A 22,799-nucleotide genomic window follows, 5' to 3' on the forward strand; every position below is an offset into this window, starting at 1 on the left:
GACCCAAAAAGCAAAAAAAAAAAAAAGAAAAAAAAAGAATTGACCCCAGATCCTCCAGCATGCATACCACTGAGACATACTCTCCTGCCCCTCTAACTTGTTTTGCCTTTCGGAAATGTCAAGTTTCTACCTCTCGTGTCATCATTTCCTGTAATTCTCCTGCAGGTCCGAGTAATAGGACAGAGGAGCACAGGACCTGAGGGACCATACCTGACACTCTCGTGTCTGAGATTAATGAGAATAAATCTTCAGAAGTTAGATGGCCAGTTTTAAAGGGGTTTAAAATTCCGACTTTAATTTTCTTTTCAAACACTTCCACACACCAGTGTATTCATACTTGCCAATGAATTTGTGAAAACACCCTGGCTAAAAGAACAACCTATTCACCTGTGAGTGAGTTCAACATGAAACTCACTTTATGAGTTCACTGTATTCAACTAAGATAGCAAGAAGGAAAAGGCAACTTTCCCAGTGTGTTTATGTGGATAGTTAAAATCATATATGTCAACAAAGAAGACTGAATGACAGCATAAACTTAAAATCATTAGTTAAAATCATATATGTCAATAAAGATTGAATGACAGTATAAACTTATATACAATGAGGATGTGGCGCCATTTCCTATTTCTCATGAGCTTTTGTCCAGTGATTCCACCACCCCTATGAAGAGCAAAGCTCTAACACAAATGGGATGTTCTAAAGCAAAACTGCGAACACCAAAAGATTAAAGAGAAGTGATTTGTATGCCGAGTCCAATGTGCTAAGATATTATCTTAATACAAAGATAATACAAAATACAAGTAAGTATATTTTTAACACCTGCTTTGTTTATTTTTCCTCTCCCCCTTTGTTTTTAAGAAAAACACCTCATTAAGCACAGTTTAGTCATTCAGATTCTACAATGAAGTTGAGACTTTCATATGTCAAAAATTATGTAAAGATGGTTGTATAAACACCATCTGGGGAATGCCTATAACCTACTTAGAACTTTTCAAAACTATTTAGAATGCTAATTTATAAGCATCCAACAAAATAATTACAAAGCACATGTGTAGCCATGCGCTGAAGAGTTTAATCACTATTTTATGCCTGAACTCCTAGCATTTTTGCTTGAGGAACCCAGCTCCCCAGAGTCTCCCTCTGTGCTCTCAGATGTACACCCTAAGTCTGTGATCTGGCCATCCCTTACATGCATGAAAACAAGAATAGAATTCTGGGTGCTCCCTTCTATGTTCCCCACCACATACACTCCCAGAAAGCCTTAGGCCTCCCATATACAGCAACAACTTGTCTACTCACCAAACGGGCCTCATAGGACAGTTCAGACTGGGAAATTCCCAGAGCATTTTACTTGACCCAGTGATGTTCCCAGGACTTAGGCATTCCCACTAAGTCCATCTAGAGGCTCTCATGCATTCTTCCATGCTCTCCCCTGCCCAGCCTTCTGACTCTGTCTTCATATATTGGTGGGTAATACTTTGGGCAGTTTTAATCTCTACTGCTCAAGCTATCTGAAAGCCTACTACAGCTGAGATAACTGAGCTGTGTTATCCAGTTTTCCTTGTTTTAAGTCAGCCTGCAAACTGAACAATCTCCGCATAGGATCACAATCTGTTGCCTTTGAAGTTCAGAGCTAATTTCATTTCCCACATGTGACCCTCCATCTCCACCTCTAAGTCTCTAATCAACCAACAGATTAGCTCGGTGAAGCTGGCATCATTACTCTCTAGGTTGGCGTCAATTCCTCTTTGGGGGTACCTGTGCTGAGTACATGCATGTCCTGTTCCTTAAAAGTTCTCTTTCCTCTGGGAGAGCTAATCAAATTTCCCTCAGTTGCTTATTCATCTCAAACCACATCCTCCTTTAAACTTCTCTAACCCTGTAAGTTCAAACTGGCCTAGCCCTCAAAATCCTCTTACAGTTCCTAGAGCCTCATACAATTCAGCAGTTATGAAGCTATACCCATCAGTTTTAAACATTATAGGTTTTGATGTAGTCTCCCAGCTGGGCTATATTTTTTCAGTTATCTCTACGTAAGCATATGTCCTGGGTAAAGAGAAGGCAGACATTCAAAAACACCTAGGAACAGGCAGGGCAGAGCTGTTACAGGAAACAACTGAACTCTAGAGAACTTACAGATAAATTTTCACTGACAGTGACTCGCCTAAAGCAAACCCAGACCTCCCTTGACGAGGAAATGCTCAAACTTCCTGGTTGTGAGATCTTTCATTCTTTTCATTCCCTGAAGAAAATTCCTATGCCACATTTATTCATTTATTACTGAAAATAAAAATTATTTCTAAGAGCTGGAGAGATAGCTCAAAGGGCTGACAGCATGCTTCGCATGCAAGAGCCCCAGATTAGATCCCTGACACAGCATCGTCCCCCAAGTGGGAGCTACAAAACCGGGAGTAGCCCCTGAGCATCACTGAATGTGGCCCTAAAAGCAAAAGCAAAATCACTGTCACTGTCATCCCGTTGCTCATCGATTTGTCCTAGTGGGCACCAGTAATGTCTCTCAATGTGAGACTTATTTGTTACTGTTTTTGGCATATCCAATACACCACAGGTAGCTTGCCAGGCTCTGCTGTGCGTGTACGATACTCTCAGTAGCTTGCTGGGCTCTCCGAGAGGGGCGGAGGAATCGAACACGGGTCGGCCACATGAAAGGCGAACGCCCTACCACTGTGCTATCGCTCCAGCCCAAAAGCAAAAGAATAATAATAATAATAATAAATTCCCTCTAAAAATAGCCCTTCTCATTTTTTCACTCAATCAGGCTATACTTTAAAAAATATTAACTTAGTCAAGGGGGTCAGTGAGGCAAAACTTGCCCATGGTTATGTGGGAGCCTGGCCCTCAGGCTCTCCTTCAGTGGCACAGGTGACCAGCAGAAACAAATACACAAAACATGGTCATGAGCAAAAGCCAGCATGTGCCTATTTGGCTCTGCCAAAGACAAGCTTTGTCCTTCCTGCAGATTACCTTTACAAATAATAGGTATACAGACAGACTTGGAGGCGAGCAAAACGAGGCCTCGATGATATTACAAAAACTACTAACAGAAGTTTGCTTATTTTGTTGTTACAATTTTAGTGTTGCTCTTTCCATCTTTGTTGGTTCAATTTCTAAACATAAGATGCATTGCGGAGGCCGGGGAACAGAAGATGGGCGAAACAGATGGCGGATTGCTTGTCTGCACACCAGCGCTCTTCCCTGCAGTTCGAGGGTGTGAACTTGGAGGGCTCATCCGTAGCTCCACTCTGCACCCTGCCAGGAAGTTCATCTGTGCAGCCAGTCAAGGGTAAGAAGTTGTTTTGCGGTGATGGCTCATGTCACAGCGCTGGGTGCTAAGTAGGGGGTGGGACGGGGGCTTCTCTCCCTGCTCAGGGAAGCCGAAGGCCTCAGGCAGCCTCTCCAGCTGCTTTAATCAACTTAATCCACCCAACCACTAAGATGTCTTTAAATAATTGAGTGCCTGGGTCACTGGTGAACAAGCATTTGAAGAACTTTCGTTACAAGAAGATTTTAACCTTTCAAGTCTGGCTTGTAATATTTCAATTATAAGCTGGGGGAAACCTCGAAAATACAGTATTTACAAAAAAAAAACGCTTATTTGAGAGAACATTAGGAAGCTTATTTGAGAGATTACTCACAACAAGCAGGTAGCCATATTTACTCAAGTGAGAAAATTTCCAAAGATAAAGCTGCAAATTTAAAAACACAGGGACAAAATAATGGTCACTCGGATGTTTTCAGAGGAGTCAATCATGTTCCCATCAGTTACAAACTGTAAGTGTGTTTATTGGAAGCTGATAGATTTTTTAAATATTTTAGGTACCTTAGGAGGTATATGTGATATGGGGACACAGGGAAGCAATTGATGTTTTTCTTATTTAATACCAAAAGTATCATTATGAACAATAAACAAACAATCCAAATCGATTGATTGCTCTGTAATTTTATGTACTTACTAGCTGCTCCTAGAAACTTAAGGCATTCATTTATTTATTGTTGTTCTTGGGAATACAAAAATAAAAGCTGGAGCAATAGCACAGCAAGTAGGGCATTTGCCTTGCACGAAGCTGACCCAGGTTTGATTCCTCCACCCCTCTCAGAGAGCCCTGCAAGCTACCAAGAGTATCTCGCCCGCACTAACTTGCCAGAGCCTGGCAAGCTATCAGTGGTGTATTCGATACGCCAAAAACAGTAACAAGTCTCACAATAGAGACATTACTGATGCCCGGTTGCACAAATCGATGAGCAATGGGATGACAGTGATACAGTGATGATTATATTAAATAAGAAATATACTATTGTTACTTCTAAAAAATAAAACAAATTTTTCTGCCCTCACCAGCTCCTGATTTTTCCACATAGCCTTACAGAAAATTAAATTTGAAAACACATTATAGTTTAGATACACTTTCTTTTTTGGGGGGGGTCACACCCGGGGATGCACAGGGGTAACTCCTGGCTCATGCACTCAGGAATCACCCCTGGCAGCGCTCAGGGGACCATATGGGATGTTGGGAATCGAACCCAGGTCGGCTGCTTGCAAGGCAAATGCCCTACCTGCTGTGCTATTGCTCCAGTGCCCTAGATACACTTTCTTGACCTTGAAGTAAAAGACACTAAAACTGTTGTCAAAGTATTCACCAAACAGCAACTCAGCCAGAGAATTCACATTCTCAAACTGAGATAAATTTTCTCTATTCTGGACTTTCAATTTCTTCTTCAAGGCCAAATTCAGATGTTACCCCTCAAAAGCCTTCTTCAGCTTCTGAGTCAGATAAATGACGCAAGTGAGAATACACGGGATCATGGTTCACATGAGAGTATCTCTGCACTGTAAGTCCAGGCCTTGGGACCACTGACCTGGGTGAGTGCATGCCTCCTGACGTACATCAGAACAGTAGAGCTCTCAAGTTCAGGGCTCAAAACCCTCTACCCAGACCTTTCTAGGCTCTTCTCTGCCAGAGACTGAGACCAGATAACCTGAGATCTTTCATTCTCTCAAGACTCTCTTGCTTGGGTTAGGGAAAACAGGGGCCTAGAGGACTGATCAATGGTTGGAAATTACCATAAGTGTGTGTGTAGGAGAGGGGGTTGGAGGGGAGGTAAGATATAAGATAGAGGAGGTCCAGTATGACAACAATAGTGGGAAGTGATCAATGTGGACGAGTGCTGAAAGTAGGTAAAGAGATATACATAACCTTTCAGCATCTGAATTACAAACCATAATGCCCAAAATGAGAGAAAGAGTGAGAGAAAGGAGAGGTACCTGTCATAGAGGCAGACTGGAGGTGACGGGGAGTTCAGGGGGTTGGAGGAAAACTTGGGACATTGGTGCTGGGAAATTACACTGGTGCAGGGGTGGGTGTTGGAACATTGTACGACTGAAACCCAATCATGAACAGCTTTGTAATAGTTTATCTTACAGTGATTCAATAAATAAATTATTAAAAAATAAAAAGACTTTCTTGTTTTGGGAGGGCCACACCCAGAGATGCTCAGGGCTTACTCCTGACCTGTGATCAGTGATCACTCCTAGAGTGGCTTAGGAAAGACCAGATGAAGTGTTGAGGATTAAACCCAGGTTGGCCATGTGCAAGGAAAGCTCCCTACTCACTGTACTATCTCTCCAGTTCTTCTTGATTATTCTTTTTCACAGATCTCACACCTGGATCCATCAGCAAGTTCTTCTACCATGGTTACTTATATAAAAATCTGACCTTTATTTCCTTCTGGACTGGAGCAATAGCACAGGGAGTAGGGCATTTGCCTTGCATGTGGCCAACCAGGGTTCGATTCTTCAGTCCCTCTCAGAAAGCCTGGCAGGCTACCGAGTATCCCGCCCGCATGGCAGAGCCTGGCAAGCTACCCGTGCTGAATTCAGTATGCCAAAAACAGTAACAAGTCTCACAATGGAGATGTTACTGGTGCCCACTCGAGCAAATAGATGAGCAATGGGACGACAGTGCTACAGTGCTACTTCCTTCTACTAATGCTCTAAGAGTCATGGGGGAGGGTATTGTAATACACACTGCGGGCACCTTGATTTCACCCTCACAATCCCACACCAACCAGACAGAATGTGTTAGAAAAATAAACCGGGTTATATTATCCCTCTGCTTCATTTCCCCAATACTTTCCAGCTTACTGGAGAAAACTCAAAAGTTTGCTGTGGTCTATCACGCCCTATGCCAGCACCCCCTTCCCTTCTCCATGTCCTCCTTTGCTCTTTGAACTCCAGCCTCAGTGGCTCTCCAGTTGTACCTCCAACAGTACCTAGGGCACAGGTATACCTCCAGCTGTACCTAGAACACAGTTCCTCAGAAAGCTGAGTTATATACACCCGCCTGTTTCAGTTCTTTACCCAAATACCATAGTCTCAGGAAGGCCTATGTCGGCTGCCTCATTAAAGATGGCATGTCTGGGCCCCAGTGCACCCTCAGCACTCTCTGCCATATATGCTTCCTTTCTCGTAGGCACTCTTGCCTGCAGGATATTTCTATCTTCATAACAACGACCTTTGCATTTTGCTCATCTCCCTCTCATTCTAGATGAACCCATCTGAGCAAACAAGATCCACAATTGCCTAGAAGTTCTCAAATATTCCTTTTCATTTGAATAACATGAAGCACTTCTAAAGTTCCTCACATCTTTCTAACACTCAGCCTGAGGACTGAACCACAACCATGACAACTAGATCAGAATATTACCTGGAGATGGACCCAGACCTCTGTATTTTCCCATCTGGTTCGGTGAGTCTAGTGAGCAATCTACTTTGAGAACCACTGGCCTGGAACAACATCTGAGAATGTGAATGTTCAATAAACAGTTGAAGAGTGCATGTCTCTCTGGAAACTCCCCTATGGACTATAACACTGCACTGCATGGACATGAGGTTCCCTGATTCTTTTTTTAATGTTATAAACATATTGGTATTATATGGTATATGTTTTATATGTTACGTTGTATTATGTGTTTCACATGGGTAACTGCACCACTTAATAATTGACCCTCTGGGGGCTGGAGAAATAGCACAGCGGGTAGGGCATTTGCCATGCACGCGGCCGACCCAGGTTCAATCCCCAGCATCCCATATGGTCCCCTGAGCACCTCCAGAGGGTAATTCCTAAGTGCAGAGCCAGGAGTAACCCCTGTGCATCGCCGAGTGTGACCCCCCCAAAAAAAGCAAAAATAAATAAATAAATAAAAATAATTGACCCTCTCTTTCCTCACCAAGACTGATATATAAAGTCTCTTGAAATGAGTAACATCTTTAGAACTTCCCTGAGTATACAATACGTCCCTGTGGAAAGAGGTATTGTAATTGCACTCCTGGAGGACCTAGTGGGTGCCAGCAATGCAGAAGGAGCCCAGCCAATGCTCATCCTCAAAACTATACTTGTTGGGGGACTGATACAAAACCAAATCATTGGAATACAAGACGGTAGTGCCAGAGCAGAAGAATAAAATATCTCAACATATAACGAGATACAAGGCGTGAAGGACACTGCCCTGGAGCTAGAGCAGGAAGCAGTGGAGTGCAGGTCTGGATAAACAGGCTCCAGTCCCTAGGCTACCGCAAGCTCCTCCTTGCTATTTGGGCACCCCTCCCAACTGCCTTTCTAATGTCCTACTTGAACTACATTCGCCTTCAGACTGTGCTCCTGATAAAACAGCAAAACCAAGGTCTGAATAAACTCCGAGAGGCCTCTGTAAACGGGAAGGAACCAGGTTAAGCAAAGTAAGTCAGAGGGGAAAAGACAAACACAAGATGACCTAATTTACTTGTGGTAAACAGATAAATAAAGAAGAAGAAAATAAACAGTACTGAATGATGGCAAACCGTTGGCCTTAGAGAGCAAATCTGAGAATACTGAATTTACCAAGTCAGAGGTTGGGGGGTAATGAAGAGGTGGACTAAAGTAATATAAGGACTTTGGTATAGAGTAAAGGATACTTTGGAAGTTGTCAGGCATGGTAACTGTACATCAAAACTCTATTCATTAATATTTTTTAAAATGCTACCTTAAGTCATAATAATACATTTTTTAATGTTTAATTTTTTAAAAATTTTCTCCATAAAAAGCAAAAAGGGGCTCAATTTAGTAAATATCTTAAATTAGGTCACAATGTGTACACATATATAGAGTACAGGGCCAATAGTACATCAGGTAAGGCACTTGCCTTGCATGCAGCCAACCCGGTTTTGATCCCCGATGTCCCAGACCTGCCAGAAGTCACCCTCAGCACAGAGCCAAGAGTAAGCTCTGAGAATCACCAGGTATAACCCCCAAACCAAACAAAATAAATATAAATAAATAAAATAAAAGCTAAATAGGCTCCTTATAAAATAATATAGAGTACAAATATTTTAAATTAATTTCACAAAAGAACTGCTTTTGTTTTAGGTATCAAAAAAGAAGAATTTTTTGCTAGAAAATAACAGACAAATTCTGCTAGTCTGATTCACAATCAGAGAAAGAATCATCCCATCTTTCAGTGTTTCTCACACCTTACCTCCAATTCTCACCCAGTCCTTCACTTTGATCTTAGCTCTGGGGCACACCTTGCACCAACTCTTAAAACAAGATAAAGGAGTGAAAGAACAGAACATGTAGGCACAGGAAAAAACAATGAAAACCAGAGCACAAAATTAGTCCAGGAGACAGAAACAAGGGAATCAAGGAGATGGCCCCAGTGCAGCCTACTTTTTATAGAAGACAACAACTCCTCAGTAACAGGCCAGGTGAAAACAGCATAGTCAAAGCAATTAAATCTTCAGAATCTGATGGATTTGACTCCAATTAGGAAGCAATGATGTCTCGATATAACAAATCCCAGCACAGTGCAACTCTGAAGTTATCTCTGTCCCTAAGGCCAATGTGTCATATCTTGAATTATATGAAATTGTTATGTCCTGGGTCCTCAAAACAATCAAGTACCAATAATTTCACATGTTCCAAATTTCCATACTCATCTACTCCACAGCTATCTCCCTCCTACCCAGAAATATAATCCAATGAACAGGGTTGTAAAACTCTTTGTCCTGAAAAGCACCAGATTTCCCATGGGATTACTGGCAAATGAAATAATCTAAATTTACATCTAGAAGAGTTACAGTTATGTTATCAAAGAGAAGAAATAATTTATTTCAAGTTGTTATTTATAATACTAAGAATATGTTCCTGATGCCATAAAATAGGCACAGATAATAGCAAATTGAGAGTTTTGAGTAAAAGCCTACAAATATTCAAGTGTTGGGGCCAGATTAGACCATCAGGGTGAGCCCATGTAGACTGACCCACAAATGGGCAGGAACACAGGAACCCATGAAAATGGGCGAGATTACTCATGTGTCCAGATTGGTTTGGATGGGGCTGAACATCTCTTTCTTTAAGCTGCCTTCAGTAAATAAACTAAATCTTAGAGTCAGTCTTCCTCTTCTCACAGCAGCCCAGACCCAGCTTGTCTTTGACATGCAAACCCTTGGCCTTGTGGCTCCAGTACTCTCTGGGCTATGCATTTCTTTCCAGGAGGTTGGAACTGGCTTGCCCCAATGTTCTTCCTGTAACGTCTTTGTTTGTTTCAGGGTTGTGTACAGTAGGGTGGCAATAAAAGGAGATCTCAGGAAGTTCCACCTTTGTCACAGGATCTGAACGAATCAGGGCCCTCAGTGAAAAATAATTTCTCTCACGTTCCTTATCTCAGAGCCTCAGACTGAACAAATATTTGTACAACACTAAAGAATAACATTTTATAGATAATTATTGGTTTTCACATTAAACACTAATATCTATTCTTTCACCATTATTGGATATAAAGTATTTCTAGGAGCCAGAAAGATAGTGTTGGAGTTAAGGCACTTGCCTTGCATAGAACTGACCCTAGTTCAATCTCTGGTACCAATTATGGTCTCTCAAGTACCACCAGCAGTAATATGAGCTTAAAGATAGTAGCTGTAGAATAATAGAGAGAGAGGTATATTTCTAGAATTTGTTTCACACATCACTGCTTTATTAAATAGATGCATAGAAAAGGCCTTCTTTTGATCATTCAAAACCATTAAGTATTATATGAACAAAAATGTCTTATTTGGGCATATAAAACTTTACTCCAAGAGTAATGAATTAAAAATTCTGGTTCTAAAAAAATTTCTCCAGAAAAAATGGTGCTGGGAAACTCAGATACCCTCAACTCTCACTGCAAAAGAATAAAATTGGATCATTATCTGATACTATAAATGAAGGCTAACTCAAAATGTATCCAAGTTTTAGACTTTACACCCAAGACTATAAAATGCACTTATGAGATCATGGGCAAAACACTCCATGATAATTGGTTTCAATGTCTTTTTGGAGTTTGACTTCACTGGTAAGGATTATAACAAAATGTAAATCACAGCTTCTGCTGTCAATGAAACAAAAGACATCCTACTGAATGGAAAAAAAAATATTCATGTATCATTCATCTGACATAGAGATAATATCCAATATATATAAAATATGCAAAGAAGAAAACAACAAAAAAAGTACTCCATCAAAACATAGGGAAAATAGCTGACTGTTTAATAAGAAAGACAGAGATGGCCAAAATGCACATAAAATATTCTTTAGCTTTATTCTCAGAGAAATGTAAATATAAACAGTGAGATAGTACTCACACCTGTGAGAATGGTCTGTATCAACAAGATCAAGAACAGAAAAAGAACAAGCAGCAGCTGAAGCTTCCCAAGTGGAACTGCACTACAGGCTGAAACTCGGCGGCCTCTCAAAGTAGTCACGGACAGGTTCCTCCAATTCTCCCACCCTCCTCCCCACCCTTAACCCACCCCTTCACATACACACCAGAAAACATCCCGTAGGCCCCCACACACATACCCAACATCCTCTCACAAAAAAGAGTCCAACTCCACAACTAATCTCAAAAAGAGCAAGATGCCACTGAGTCATACTAGGCAGACTAGTCTGGGCTGACAGCTCTGGGACTTTTTTTAGAATGAGGGCAGTCAGATTCTCCTTTCTGCCTGAAGACAGCATAACTGAACCTCACCAAGCCACCAAACAATCCCAGCTCCACACTCCTGGAACACTAAACACCTCCAGATTTCATTGTACTGTGAGCCTAGTAGGACCACAATAAATTTGAAGGGGAAATTGCATAGAAGACCAAGCTCAATAAGCGAAACAGTAACACAGAAGTCTCAACTAGCACCAGTCTGATAAATCCTCAGATAAGGACTTTAGTAACACCATTGTGCGAGATAACAATTATCACGTTGACTTTTATTGATCTATTTTTTGATAACTCCATTTGTTGTTTTGTTGTAACAAGAAGTATTAAATAAATGTGTTTGTGCCTGCAAAGGGGGCAGACTAGGATGCTGGGTGGGAAATTGGGAATATTTGTGGAGGGAAGGGCACACTAGTGGTGGGATTGGTGTTGCAACATTGTATGCTTGAAATTGCATTATGAACAACTTGGTAAATCATGGTATTATAATTTTAAAGAAAAGAGAAAAAATAATTCTCAGGTGAAAAGGAGTCATGAATAAAATAATTTAAGAAACCCTCGATTATGCTTTATGAGTTTGTGTAATTACTCTATAATATTTGCACAATGATGAATTCACCCAAAGGCACATTTCTCAGGATGCACCCCTGAGGTTAAATGTCACACAATTATGTACAATTTTAAATGGGATACAGGAGAATTTGTTCATTTTAAAAAGTGTGCTGACTTGTATGTTCGTTGCTGCACTGTTTAAATAGTCAAAATCTGGGGGAAAAAACAAAACAATCAACAGATGGCTGGTTAAAGAAACTTTGGTACATCTACACAATGGAATACTATGCAGCTGTTAGAAAAGATGAAATCATGAAATTTGCATATAACTGGATCAACATGGAATGTATCATGTTAAGTGAAAAGAGTCAGAAAAAGAGGACAGACATAGAAAGATTGCACTCATCTGTGGAATATAAAATAACAGAATGGGAAACTAACACCCAAGATTAGTAGAGATAAGTAGCAGGAGGTTTGCTCCACGGCTTCTAAAAGGCAGCTCAGATAGACAAGGGAACACCAAGTAAAGTGTGTTTGGAGGACCCACTCGGGATGGGAGATGCAGCCTGAAAGTAGACTATAGACCGAACAATATGGCCTCTATTGCAAACCACAACACCCAAAAGGAGAGAGAGAACAAAAGGAAATGCCCTGCCACAGGTGGGGCGGGGTTGGAAGGGGTGGGGCAGTGGTGGGAGGGATACTGGGATCATTGGTGGTGGAGTATGGGCACTGGTGGAGGTATGAGTACTTGATCATTGTATGAGTGAAACACAAGCACAAAAATTGTAAGTCTATAACTGCACCTCACATTCATTAATAAATTTTTAAATAAATAAATAAAAAACAAAAAGTGTGCTGAGACTCTACTGTCAAGAACTTTGTAATTCACAATGTCTAAAAAAAAAATATGTTCTGTTAAAAAAAAAATCAGAAACAAGTGCTGGCAAGGATGTGCAGACAAAGAAACCCTCATACACTACTGGCAAGAATCTAATTGTGGCAGCTTCTGTGAAAAACAGTATGGAAACTTCTCAAAGAATTAAAAATAGGAATATCATATAGCCCAGAAATTCTAATCTTAAATTTTAATCCAAGTAGTACAAAACACTAGTTCAAAGATACACACACACATACACACATGCGCACAGAGACATATACACACACATACACAGACAAACCTAGGTTCATTCCCATGTTATTTACAGTATCCAAGATTTTAAAACAACCCAAGAACTCAACCCTGTGATCAAAAATGAATGGATGAATAAGAGGATAAAGATGTGGCATATAAACACGACAGGATTCTATTAAATCTTGCCTTTTGCTACAAGATGGATGAAACTTAAGTTAAAAGAGTGGCAAATGCTGAATGGCTCTGTGGTACATAAAGAAACAAAGCAAGAGAAGAGAATGTCCAATGAAAACAAACCCTTGAATTTTGACCACAGAACTGAAGTTATTAAAGGGGGTGGAAGGAGCTGGCTAAAAGGGTAGAAGGTAACCAACAGACAGAGGTAGATGCATATTGGTAATCTGGTGATGGGTATGGGACAGTAACATTGTACAGTTGACCCATAAATTTTTGAAAAGGTTTTGGGCAACACCTGTCAATACTCAGGAGTTACTCCTGACTCTACACCAGGAAAACTCCTGGCAGTGCTTGCTCAGGGGACAGCTGAAGATCAAACCCAGGTCAGCCATGTGCAAGGCTGTACTTTCTCTCTGGCCCCATAACATATAAATATTTACACTTAAGTGTAATAAGTGTAAATACCAATTTACACTTAAATTGGTATTTAAATTGTCACTTAAATTGGTAAAAACCAATAGTACTCAATATGAACGAGGGGAAAATCTGTGCCTCATGCTTCTGTTATTTGGTTCATTTATGAATTAAAAAACAACATTACTTTTTGTACTAGTTTGCTAGAGCTGCCTCAACAAGTACCCAAGACTAGGTGAATTAAAAAGCAGAAATTAATTTTATTATTATTTATTATTGACATAACATGGCTTACATCAGTGCATGTTACAACACCTTGAATACCACCAAACTATCATTATCCCTCCGCCATTAACTCTCGGGCTCTTCTTAGCAGCCAAATCCCTGCCACCCTGCCGCCTGGCAACCTCAGCTCTGTTGGCAGAAGCTTAGGACTTACTCAAATGGCCATTGTCTATTCACGATTCTTTTTTGTTTACATATGAACGAGGTCCTCTGGTATCTGTCTTTCTTCTCTGGTTTATTTCGATTACATTAAACCCGCTACACCGATTTGTACTGTTGTAAAATGCAAGATTTGACATTTTCTTGAAGCTAAGTAGTATTCCATTGGGTAAACCATATTTAAATTACCCACTCCTCTGTCACTGGGGACTTGGGTTGCTTCCAGATATTGGCTATTGTTAAAGAACAATGAACATAGGCATATTTCTATTTCTTTTTAAATAAGTGCATTTGTGTTCTAGAGACATATACCAAGAAGTGGCATTACTGGATCATACGGATGGTCTGTTATCTATTTTTTATAAGCCTCCATACCATTTTCCATAGAGGCTGAGTAAGATGACAATCCCACTAACAGTGAGTGGGGGTTCCTTCTAGAAATTAATTTTTTCATAGTCTGTAAGCCGGCCATGCAAGATCCAGGTGTCAGCAGGTCTGGTATCTTCAGATGTTGCAGATGAAAACTATTTCTTCATGTACTTTCTTAACTCAATCCTCTCTTTAAAGGAACTATCACCAAATATAGTCCTAGGTTTCAACACATGAATTTTGGAAAAACACAAAACAGTCCATAAAACTTCCTACACCTAAACACTATGTGAAAGATCAAGGTTGAAATCAAATATACTGGATTCAAATGAAGGCCATGCCATGTCCAGCTTCATGACACGATTGAGAAGATCACTGGCTTTAACTATAGGTTGAACATCTGTAATGTAAGGATAATAATGCTGGCACATCAGTCACCTCTAATACAAGGAAGATCATACACGCAAACACTAACTGCCACATGGACTCTATAGTTCTTTTAGTATTTTACTCTTAGTACTTTACTACTACTACTGGCTGAAGCAATAGCACAGTGGGTAGGGCGTTTGCCCTGCACTCGAACGACCTGGGTTTGATTCCTCCGCCCCTCTCAGAGAGCTTGGCAAGCTACCGAGAGTATCTCGCCAGCATGGCAGAGCCTGGCAAGCTACCCGTGATGTATTCTATATGCCAAAACAGTAACAACAAAGTCTCACAATGGAGGTGTTCTGGTGCCTGCTCGAGCAAATCGATGAGCAACGGAATGATGTGACAGTGACTCTTAGTACTTTATAGGTTAGTTGGTTTGGCAGTGCCAGACATAAATCCCAGATTATCACACACGCAAGGTAAATGTTTTATCACTGAGCTACCTCTGTCCTTTTGAGCCCTTCCACTTATTTTTACTTGTAGCTATGTTTATGTTTCACTTATGTTTACCTTTCATTCTTTCATCTATTATAAGAGTTAAATCCAGATCATTACATTTGTTAGAATTAAAAGTAAAGTCTCAAAACAGACTAAAGGCTCTTTGGTGAATAACAAGCAGAGAGTTCAGAACGTTGGTGAATAACAAGCAGAAAGCTCAGAACTTTCTTTTGGCTGAAAGATGTTGTTTGCTTTCTGTGAAAAAAGATTTTCTTTACTATTGTCAGTTCTGTTGCATATTATATAGTTTCTGCTACACAATTTAGATAAAAATAATATTAGTGTGAACTGTAGCTTTTTCAAACTTCTTATTATGGCAAGGTCTAGGGATGACATGGTCTAGTAGCTCACATGGTAGAACGTATGTTTTGCATGCCAGAGGTCCTGGGCTTGGAATCTAGAACTGAGTGGTCCCTGCAGCACTTCAAACAAAGGGCCCAACAAGTAACATAATGATCATAATGTCTTATTAAAAGGCAATGCTATATTAACCTGAAATTAGTGACATTCCATATGACTTGTTTGCAAATTGATAGTATGATAGTACGCTTTTTGTTGGTCCTGGGAATCAAATCAAGTCTCTCTCTCTCTCTCTCTCTCTCTCTCTCTCTCTCTCTCTCTCTCCACCCCTCCTTTTTTCCTCCCCCTCCCCTCTCATTTTCTTTTCACATATTCAAGGAATATGCTCTATTGGTAATTACTGTCACTGTCACTCCGTTGCTCATCGATTTGTTCGAGTGGGCACCAGTAACGTCTCTCATTGAGAGACTTATTGTTACTGTTTTTGGCATATCCAATATGCATGGGTAGCTTGCCAGACTCTGCTGTGTGGGCTTGATACTCTCGGTAGCTTGCCAGGCTCTCCGAGAGGGGCGGAGGAATCGAACTCGGGCTGGCAGCGTGAAAGGCGAACGCCCAACTGCTGTGCTATAGCTCCAGCCCTAGGTAACAATGTAAAAAAAAAAATTCTTGAGACTGGAGAGATAGTATAGTGAATAGGGCACTTGCCTTGCATGCAGCCAACCCAGGATAGATCCCTGGCATCCTATATAGTTGCCTGAGTACTGCTGGGAGCAATTCCTTAGTAATTCCTTTATGTTCCACTTTAAAAGCATAACAAAAGGTCTGAGTGGCTAAATTGTCTTAAGAGAATTTTTTCTGAAAGGAGGTAAATCACTTGGAACTCTCTTAGAGCTCCTTCCAAGGATCATTCTAAAGTAGGAATCAGCAAATGCTTTCTGCAAAATGCCAGCTACAGTATTTTTGGTTTTGTGGCCATATGGTTTCTGTCACAACCACTCAACTCTGCCACTGTAGCTGGAAAGCAGTCACAAATGACAGAAACAAATGCGTTTGTCTGTGCACAAACCAATTTTGTGCTTTTATGACACTTTCATGGATACTGAAACTAGACTTTCATAAAAGTTTAATGTGTCAAAAATATTCTTTTTTTTCACTCATTTTTAAACATAAAAAGCATTCTTGGCTATAGAAAGGAAATTCTTAGCTTCACAAAATCAGGTAATGAGTCAAATTGGGTCCAAGAGCTAATTTATGTACCCCATTCTATTTATTCTAAAACTTTCACAAATAGTTACTGTAGATAATAATACATCTCTCCTCCTAAAAACAACGTATCAATCTCTGTTACTTTTGATTACTCTGTTACCTTGAAAATTACCAATGCTATAGTAACATAGCAATTTCCTTTCTGTTTAATCAAAACCCACTCTGTATTGCTGGGGGAGAGGGATGAATGTAAATAGTACTAAGAATTAATCACAGGGCCTCCAATAGACGAGGCAAGTGAACTACTTGAACTATCTCACAATCCTTCTGAACACTTGAAATAAAGCATTCAATAGCTTTCTTCTTAGAAACGGATCAAGCTGTACCCTGAGAAAAGGCATCTTTCTTACAAATGATAGAAACAGGGGCTGAGGCAGCAGTAAACCCCACACTAACAAAGCAGCCAAAGGTGGCTTCATATTCACATGCATACAAAACCTATATTTATTTTAGGGCCAGAAAGATAGTACCGAGGGTAGGACACTGTATGCAGCCGATCCCCGAACCCTATATTGTTCCCCAAGTCCTTCCAGGAGTCATACCTGAGCACAGAACCCGGAGTAACTAAGCACAGCAAGGTATTACTCAAAGACAAAACCACAAATAATAACAACAAGAAAATCTATTTATTTTAACCAAATATTCATCATCATCATGATACAGTTTTTCTTAGGGCAATCAATAAAAACAACAAACTTACAGTAAATTGCCCTTAACTTTGAATGAGATTGCTCCAAGTTTCATATGGTGACTAAAGGTATTTTTAATAAAAATTATTTGGGGAGGCTGGAAAGATAGTACTATGGGCAGGGCACTTGCCTTGTACATAGCCAACCTGGGTTTGATCCCTGATATTTTATATAGTTACATGAATATCTCCAGGAGTAATTCCTTAGTACAAAACCAGGAGTAAATCCTGAGCACCACCAGGTGTGGCCCCCCAAGCCAATAAGTAAATAAATAAGAATTATTCTTTACTCCTCCCTCACTGTCATCTACACATTATTTTCTTAATCCTTGAGAAACAATTTTAGACGTATCATTATTTTTATTTATTTATTTATGTTTTGCTTTTTGGGTCACACCTGGCAATACACAGGGGTTACTCCTGGCTTTGCACTCAGAAATTACTCCTGGTAGTGCTCAGGGAACTATATGGAATGCTGGGAATCAAACCCAGGTCAGCTGCATGCAAGGCAAATGCCCTACCCGCTGTGCTATCGCTCTAGTCCCGTAGACATATCACTTAAAAAGAAACAAAAAGTAAAAAAGAAATAGCAAGGCACAAATGAAATTCTTGCATTTGCTTCCCAGTTCAAAATTTAATGTCTAATCTAATTGTAGTTTCAGCTGCTCCCAAAATTGTTATTTTAAGCAGTCAATATGGAGTTTCCATGGTGAGGTGATTTTCCTACCTCCCCAGCCTGACTTCTTCTAAGGAAAGGTACTTGGTCAAAAAGTACTTAGTTAATAACCTTGGCTATCCTCTTTCACATTACTAAAGACTTTCTAATTAGCACAATTTCTTGCGGGGGTCTTTTAGTTATTAAAAGCAGTGATTTAAAAGCATGGATTGTTTTTTGTTGTTTGTTTTTGGTTTGGGGACCACACCCAGCAATGCTCAGGGGTTACTCCTGGCTCTGTACTCAGGAATTTCCTGGAAGGCTCAGGAAACCAAATGAGATGTCAGGGATCAAAATCGGTCGGTCTCCTATAAGGCCAGCACCCTACCCATTGTAGTCTCTGTCTGGCCCCAAAGCATGAACTATTTATCAAAGCCCATTAGACTCTAATTTTCATTTAGATACATTTTATTTTAATAGTGGAAAATTCTTCATTTTATTATAGCTCCTTTAGTTTTAGGTGGGTTTTTTTTTTGCTTGAGCGGGCACCAGTAACGTCTCCATTAGTCCCTGTCGAGTGCTAATGTAGCTCGAAGGGGTATTGGGAGCTCTTTCAGGATCACAGTAAATCAATGAACAACGGGATGACAGTAGTACAGTGATACAGTGATCTTAGTTTACTTTTATGTTGTTGTCTTAGGGTCTTACCAGCTGTACTTCAGGGGAGGTGGGCTTCATGGTGCTTGGGAGGGGACATGTTGTGCCAGGAATAGAACCTGAACTTCTGGCATGCAGAGTATATGTACTAACCCTTTGAATTATCTCCCAAGCATATGTGTCTCACTTTTATATAGCTTTTTCCTCTAGAAGAGTGTGGTGTCCTTTTTTCCCCATTCTTTTGATTCCTATGTAGATGTTGTCATGTTATGTTATTCAGAGTCCTCTTTCATCTAGTTTATTCTTAAGAGAATTAAGAAAACATTGCTGAATATACCACCTAAAGTTTCTTCCAAAGGGATGGTGAAAACTTTACTCACTGCCTTCCAGAAAGGCTGCGCTTTCTGATATCAGTACAACTACATTCCTGCAGGATAAGGATGACTCCTAATAACAGCACAATTGAATTGAATATGGTATGTCAGGCGGAGCGATAGTCCAGCGGGGAGGGCGTATGCCTTGCAAGCATCGACCCGGGTTCCATCCTTGGCATCCCAGGAGTAATCAGGAGTAATTCCAGCATGCAAACAAGAGTAAACCCTGAGCATCGCCAGGCATGAACCAAAAAGCTATAAAAAAAAAAAAAAAAAAGGAAAAGGAGAAGAAAAGAGGCATGAAGACTGCCTCACAATGATCTGAGTGACTTGCCATCAAAAGTGATAAGAGTTTTGGGGCCGGAGCGATAGCACAGCGGGTAGGGCGTTTGCCTTGCACGCGGCTGACCCGGGTTCGATCCCCGGCATCCCATATGGTCCCCCAAGCACCGCCAGGAGTAATTCCTGAGTGCAAAGCCAGGAGTAGCCCCTGAGCATAGCTGGGTGTGACCCAAAAAGCAAAAAAAAAAAAAAAATGGTAAGAGTTTTGGGTGCTAGAGAGATAGTACAGCAGTTAAGGCACTTGCTTTGCAAGTTGTTCAGGGTTCAGTTGCTGGCACCCCATATGATCCTTCAAGAACCTCCAGGAATGATTCCTGAATTCAGAGACAGGAATAAACCTGGTGCATAGCCAGGTATGGCCCCCAAACAAACAAAGTGGTAAGAGTTTTTTGTTTGCTTTTTGTTTAAAATCTACATTTATAATATCTAGTTAAAAGAAAAGCTTAAACCACAGTTCAATTGCATTGTCTCGTACTTCTCCAGAACATATTGTTCTAGTAATAAAAATACACTATTTTTACCCTAAATTGTCTGATCTTCGGCCACAAAGACCAGTGTTTTGATATAGGGAACATCAATGTGTCAAGCAATAAGTCAGTACAAAACCAGAGAGTGTTTTGGATTTAGAATTCTTTTTGAATTAATAAATTCAATTCTGATCTATCAATGTTAAGAATTCATTGATTTGCTAATTTTACAAACCAAGAGGCACCTTTTCATCTAGTTTATCCTTAAATGCCCCTTGCACTGATTTCCTAAATGAACTCTTGTTTTGCATGAATACAGACTTTCTTAGGAACTACAATGCAATCTGAATAACAATAATAAGACTCATTACTGTTACAAAAAGTGCAATTTTTCCTAATGTAAAAAAGAGTAGTAGGAATCTGGGAAATAACTGTCAGATGCAAACTACTGCTTTCCACATTTAATTAGGAATATTTGATTCTACATGAATTGCATCATAAATAACAAATCCCACCCAGGAAGATCAAACATAATCTTGTTACTTATTCCTGCTCTTCCTTTAAAATACCATTACATGGAAAATGCTAAAAGTTATCACTCTTCACATTTTTTCCAGGTCTGTGAACCAGTCATAGACTTTCTGTAGTCTCTTCTGCAAAGGATGAGTGATTGTCAATTTAACACAAACATACTTTAAGAAAAAAAAAAAAAGGCATGAAAACTTATAAATGATCCAAGGAACAGAGAGGTAAAGACAATAGAAAAAGTGCTTGACAAATTCACAGTAAAGATGAAAAGAAAGATAACATGTCTCAGGGCTACCTTCCTTCCATATAATTAAAAATATATATTACAAGACAAGCTAGAATTACTCTTGTTTATTTCAGAGTAAACCCATCAGTTCAGTAACTCACCCTAGACTTCTTGATCAAGAAGATCAAGATCTACACAGTGCATTACTCTTCATTACCAAATAACTATTAAAATAATCAACCGGATTTAATCCCGGGGATTGCAATATTGGAAGGTGGGAGGGGGAATAGTGCGAAGAGTCGGAGTCGCACAAAGTTGATTCATCAGTAAAAGGATTGAGGGGGTGTAAGTGGACGGGGGTACAATGAGTTTCTGGGAGAGAAATCACGAGACCCAGATCCCAGGACTAAATAGGTAACTTGAATGTCGGTGACCTTGTGACAGCCAAAATACTTGACTTGGAGATCTGATGTCACGGATTAGAAGACAGTTACTTCACTGAACTGTCTTTGGGATACTTTGCGGAGTCCAGAAACCAATTTGCAAATAGCTCCGCCCAGGTTTACGATCCTTTCCTGGACAGGGCGGGATAAAGTCAGCCTTGGGTTATTTAGTGACTGTACCCTGGGGCTCGGCCCGGCCTCCTCCCCCGCACCACGCTCCTCCGTCCGCCGGCGTCCGGCTGCAGGAGCAGTGCGGGGAAGCGGCTCTGTGAAGTTAAGGGTGGCCGAGGAGACCTAAAGTTGCAGAAACTGCTGAATCAGGGTGCCCCCATTTTGCCAGATCACCGGCAGTTGGATGCTCCCTTCCCTCACCCCTCCTCCTCTGAAAGGAAACCGGATCGGCCTGTCCGCTAAGAGGTCACCGGCGAGGAGCAGAGTGATGTCACCCCGCCACCCTAATAACGTCCTCGAGAACGAAAGCTGCCGAAATGTCAGTGGGTTATCCAGAGACGAGACAGTCCGGAAGGTGACCCTTGACTGTCCTTAGATTCTGCAGCCTGGGCCCTGCGGGATGGGTCTGGAGGACGCCGGGCGCTCTCGGCGCACCGGCTACTTTCGGTCCTCCCCGGGTCGCGGCGCGCGGGGTCCGCAGGTGACGCGGTGGGTTGGCCAAAGGGCATCGCGCCAAGAGAGATCGTGGCCCGAAGAGTCCCCGAGACACCCGAGTAAACGCTTTCGGGATCATTTGTCAAGAGTTAGCGACACCTATCCCCAAGCCACGTTCCGAAGCCACTCGTCGGCTTCCGGCTCCGCGAGTCCCCGCGCCCGGGCCCCAAGTGGTCAGGTCTGGTGGGGTGGTTTGGGGACAGAGCGGTCGGACGGCCGGAGCTCGGGAGAGGTGGCGGGGGTCGGCGGGAGAGGAGAGGGGGAGTTGGAGGGGTGATCCTAGGAGCAAAGTTAGCGAGGGGCGGCGGGGGCCCTCCTACCTGTCGTGGAGAGCACGGTACTGGCGAAGAAGAGCGCGGAGGTGAAGTCCCAGTTCCAGTTGCCCGAAGCGTTGCTGAGCACCGACACGCCGTAGTTGCTGGCCTCTAGCACCCGGCCCAGAAACTGCTCGAGCTGCTGCTCCGACAGGCACTCGTGCTCCTCCAGGAAGCGCCGCTTCAGCTTGCGCAGCTCCTGGCGCAGCAGGTCCTCGTAGGGCAGCTCCACCGAGGAGAAGACCACGGCGCCAAAGACCAGGTAGAGCAGGTAGCCGAGCACCAGGAACCCGAAGCACCAGGCCGAGCGGTGCCGCTCCACCAGGCGCACGCACGAGCTGCCGGCCAGGGACTGCAGCATCTTCCCCCGCCGCCGCCGCCGCCGCCGCCACTGCCGCCACCTCGGAGGCCCGCACGCCGCAGACTGGCCCCGGCGCGGCCCGCGGCCCCGCCGCCCCTTCGGGCCCGCCCCGCGCCCGCCCTGCTCCCACCCACTGCCCGCTGCCCGGCGCGCGCCCGCCCGCCCTGCTCCCAGGCACAGCCGGCTGCCCGCGATTGGCTCACTCCAGAGGGTTGGCTTTTTTTTTTTGTCCCTTCTTTTCCTGTTTCCTTGATATTTAAAAAGCCCAGATGATGTGGCGCTGACGTGTTTGCCAGCTCAGGTAACCCGAGAGTCCACCGCTTCCGCGCGGCAAACTTGGCCTTGAAAGGCGGACCCGCCCACTGCCCGGGAAGCCCACACCCTGCGCTTTGAACCTGTGGGTAGGAGGTGAGGGTCGCTGGCACTGAAACTGGCCGAAAACGGTTGGGGGTGGGGGTTCTGCGTT

General features: G+C 42.1%; 1 protein-coding gene across 1 annotated transcript in view; it reads right to left on the minus strand.

Annotated features, from left to right (window-relative positions):
- Positions 1-22,451, minus strand: part of KCNK1 (potassium two pore domain channel subfamily K member 1) — a 70,425-nt gene extending 47,974 nt beyond the window's left edge. The window contains exon 1 of the mRNA XM_004620328.3: positions 21,979-22,451. Within this exon, the coding sequence (XP_004620385.2) occupies positions 21,979-22,333 (355 nt within the window). The 5' untranslated portion in view covers positions 22,334-22,451. The remainder of the gene's footprint in view (positions 1-21,978) is intronic.
- Between the last annotated feature and the right edge of the window lie 348 nt (positions 22,452-22,799).

This window comes from Sorex araneus, chromosome 9 (genome assembly GCF_027595985.1).
Source record: "Sorex araneus isolate mSorAra2 chromosome 9, mSorAra2.pri, whole genome shotgun sequence".
NCBI lineage: Eukaryota > Metazoa > Chordata > Mammalia > Eulipotyphla > Soricidae > Sorex > Sorex araneus.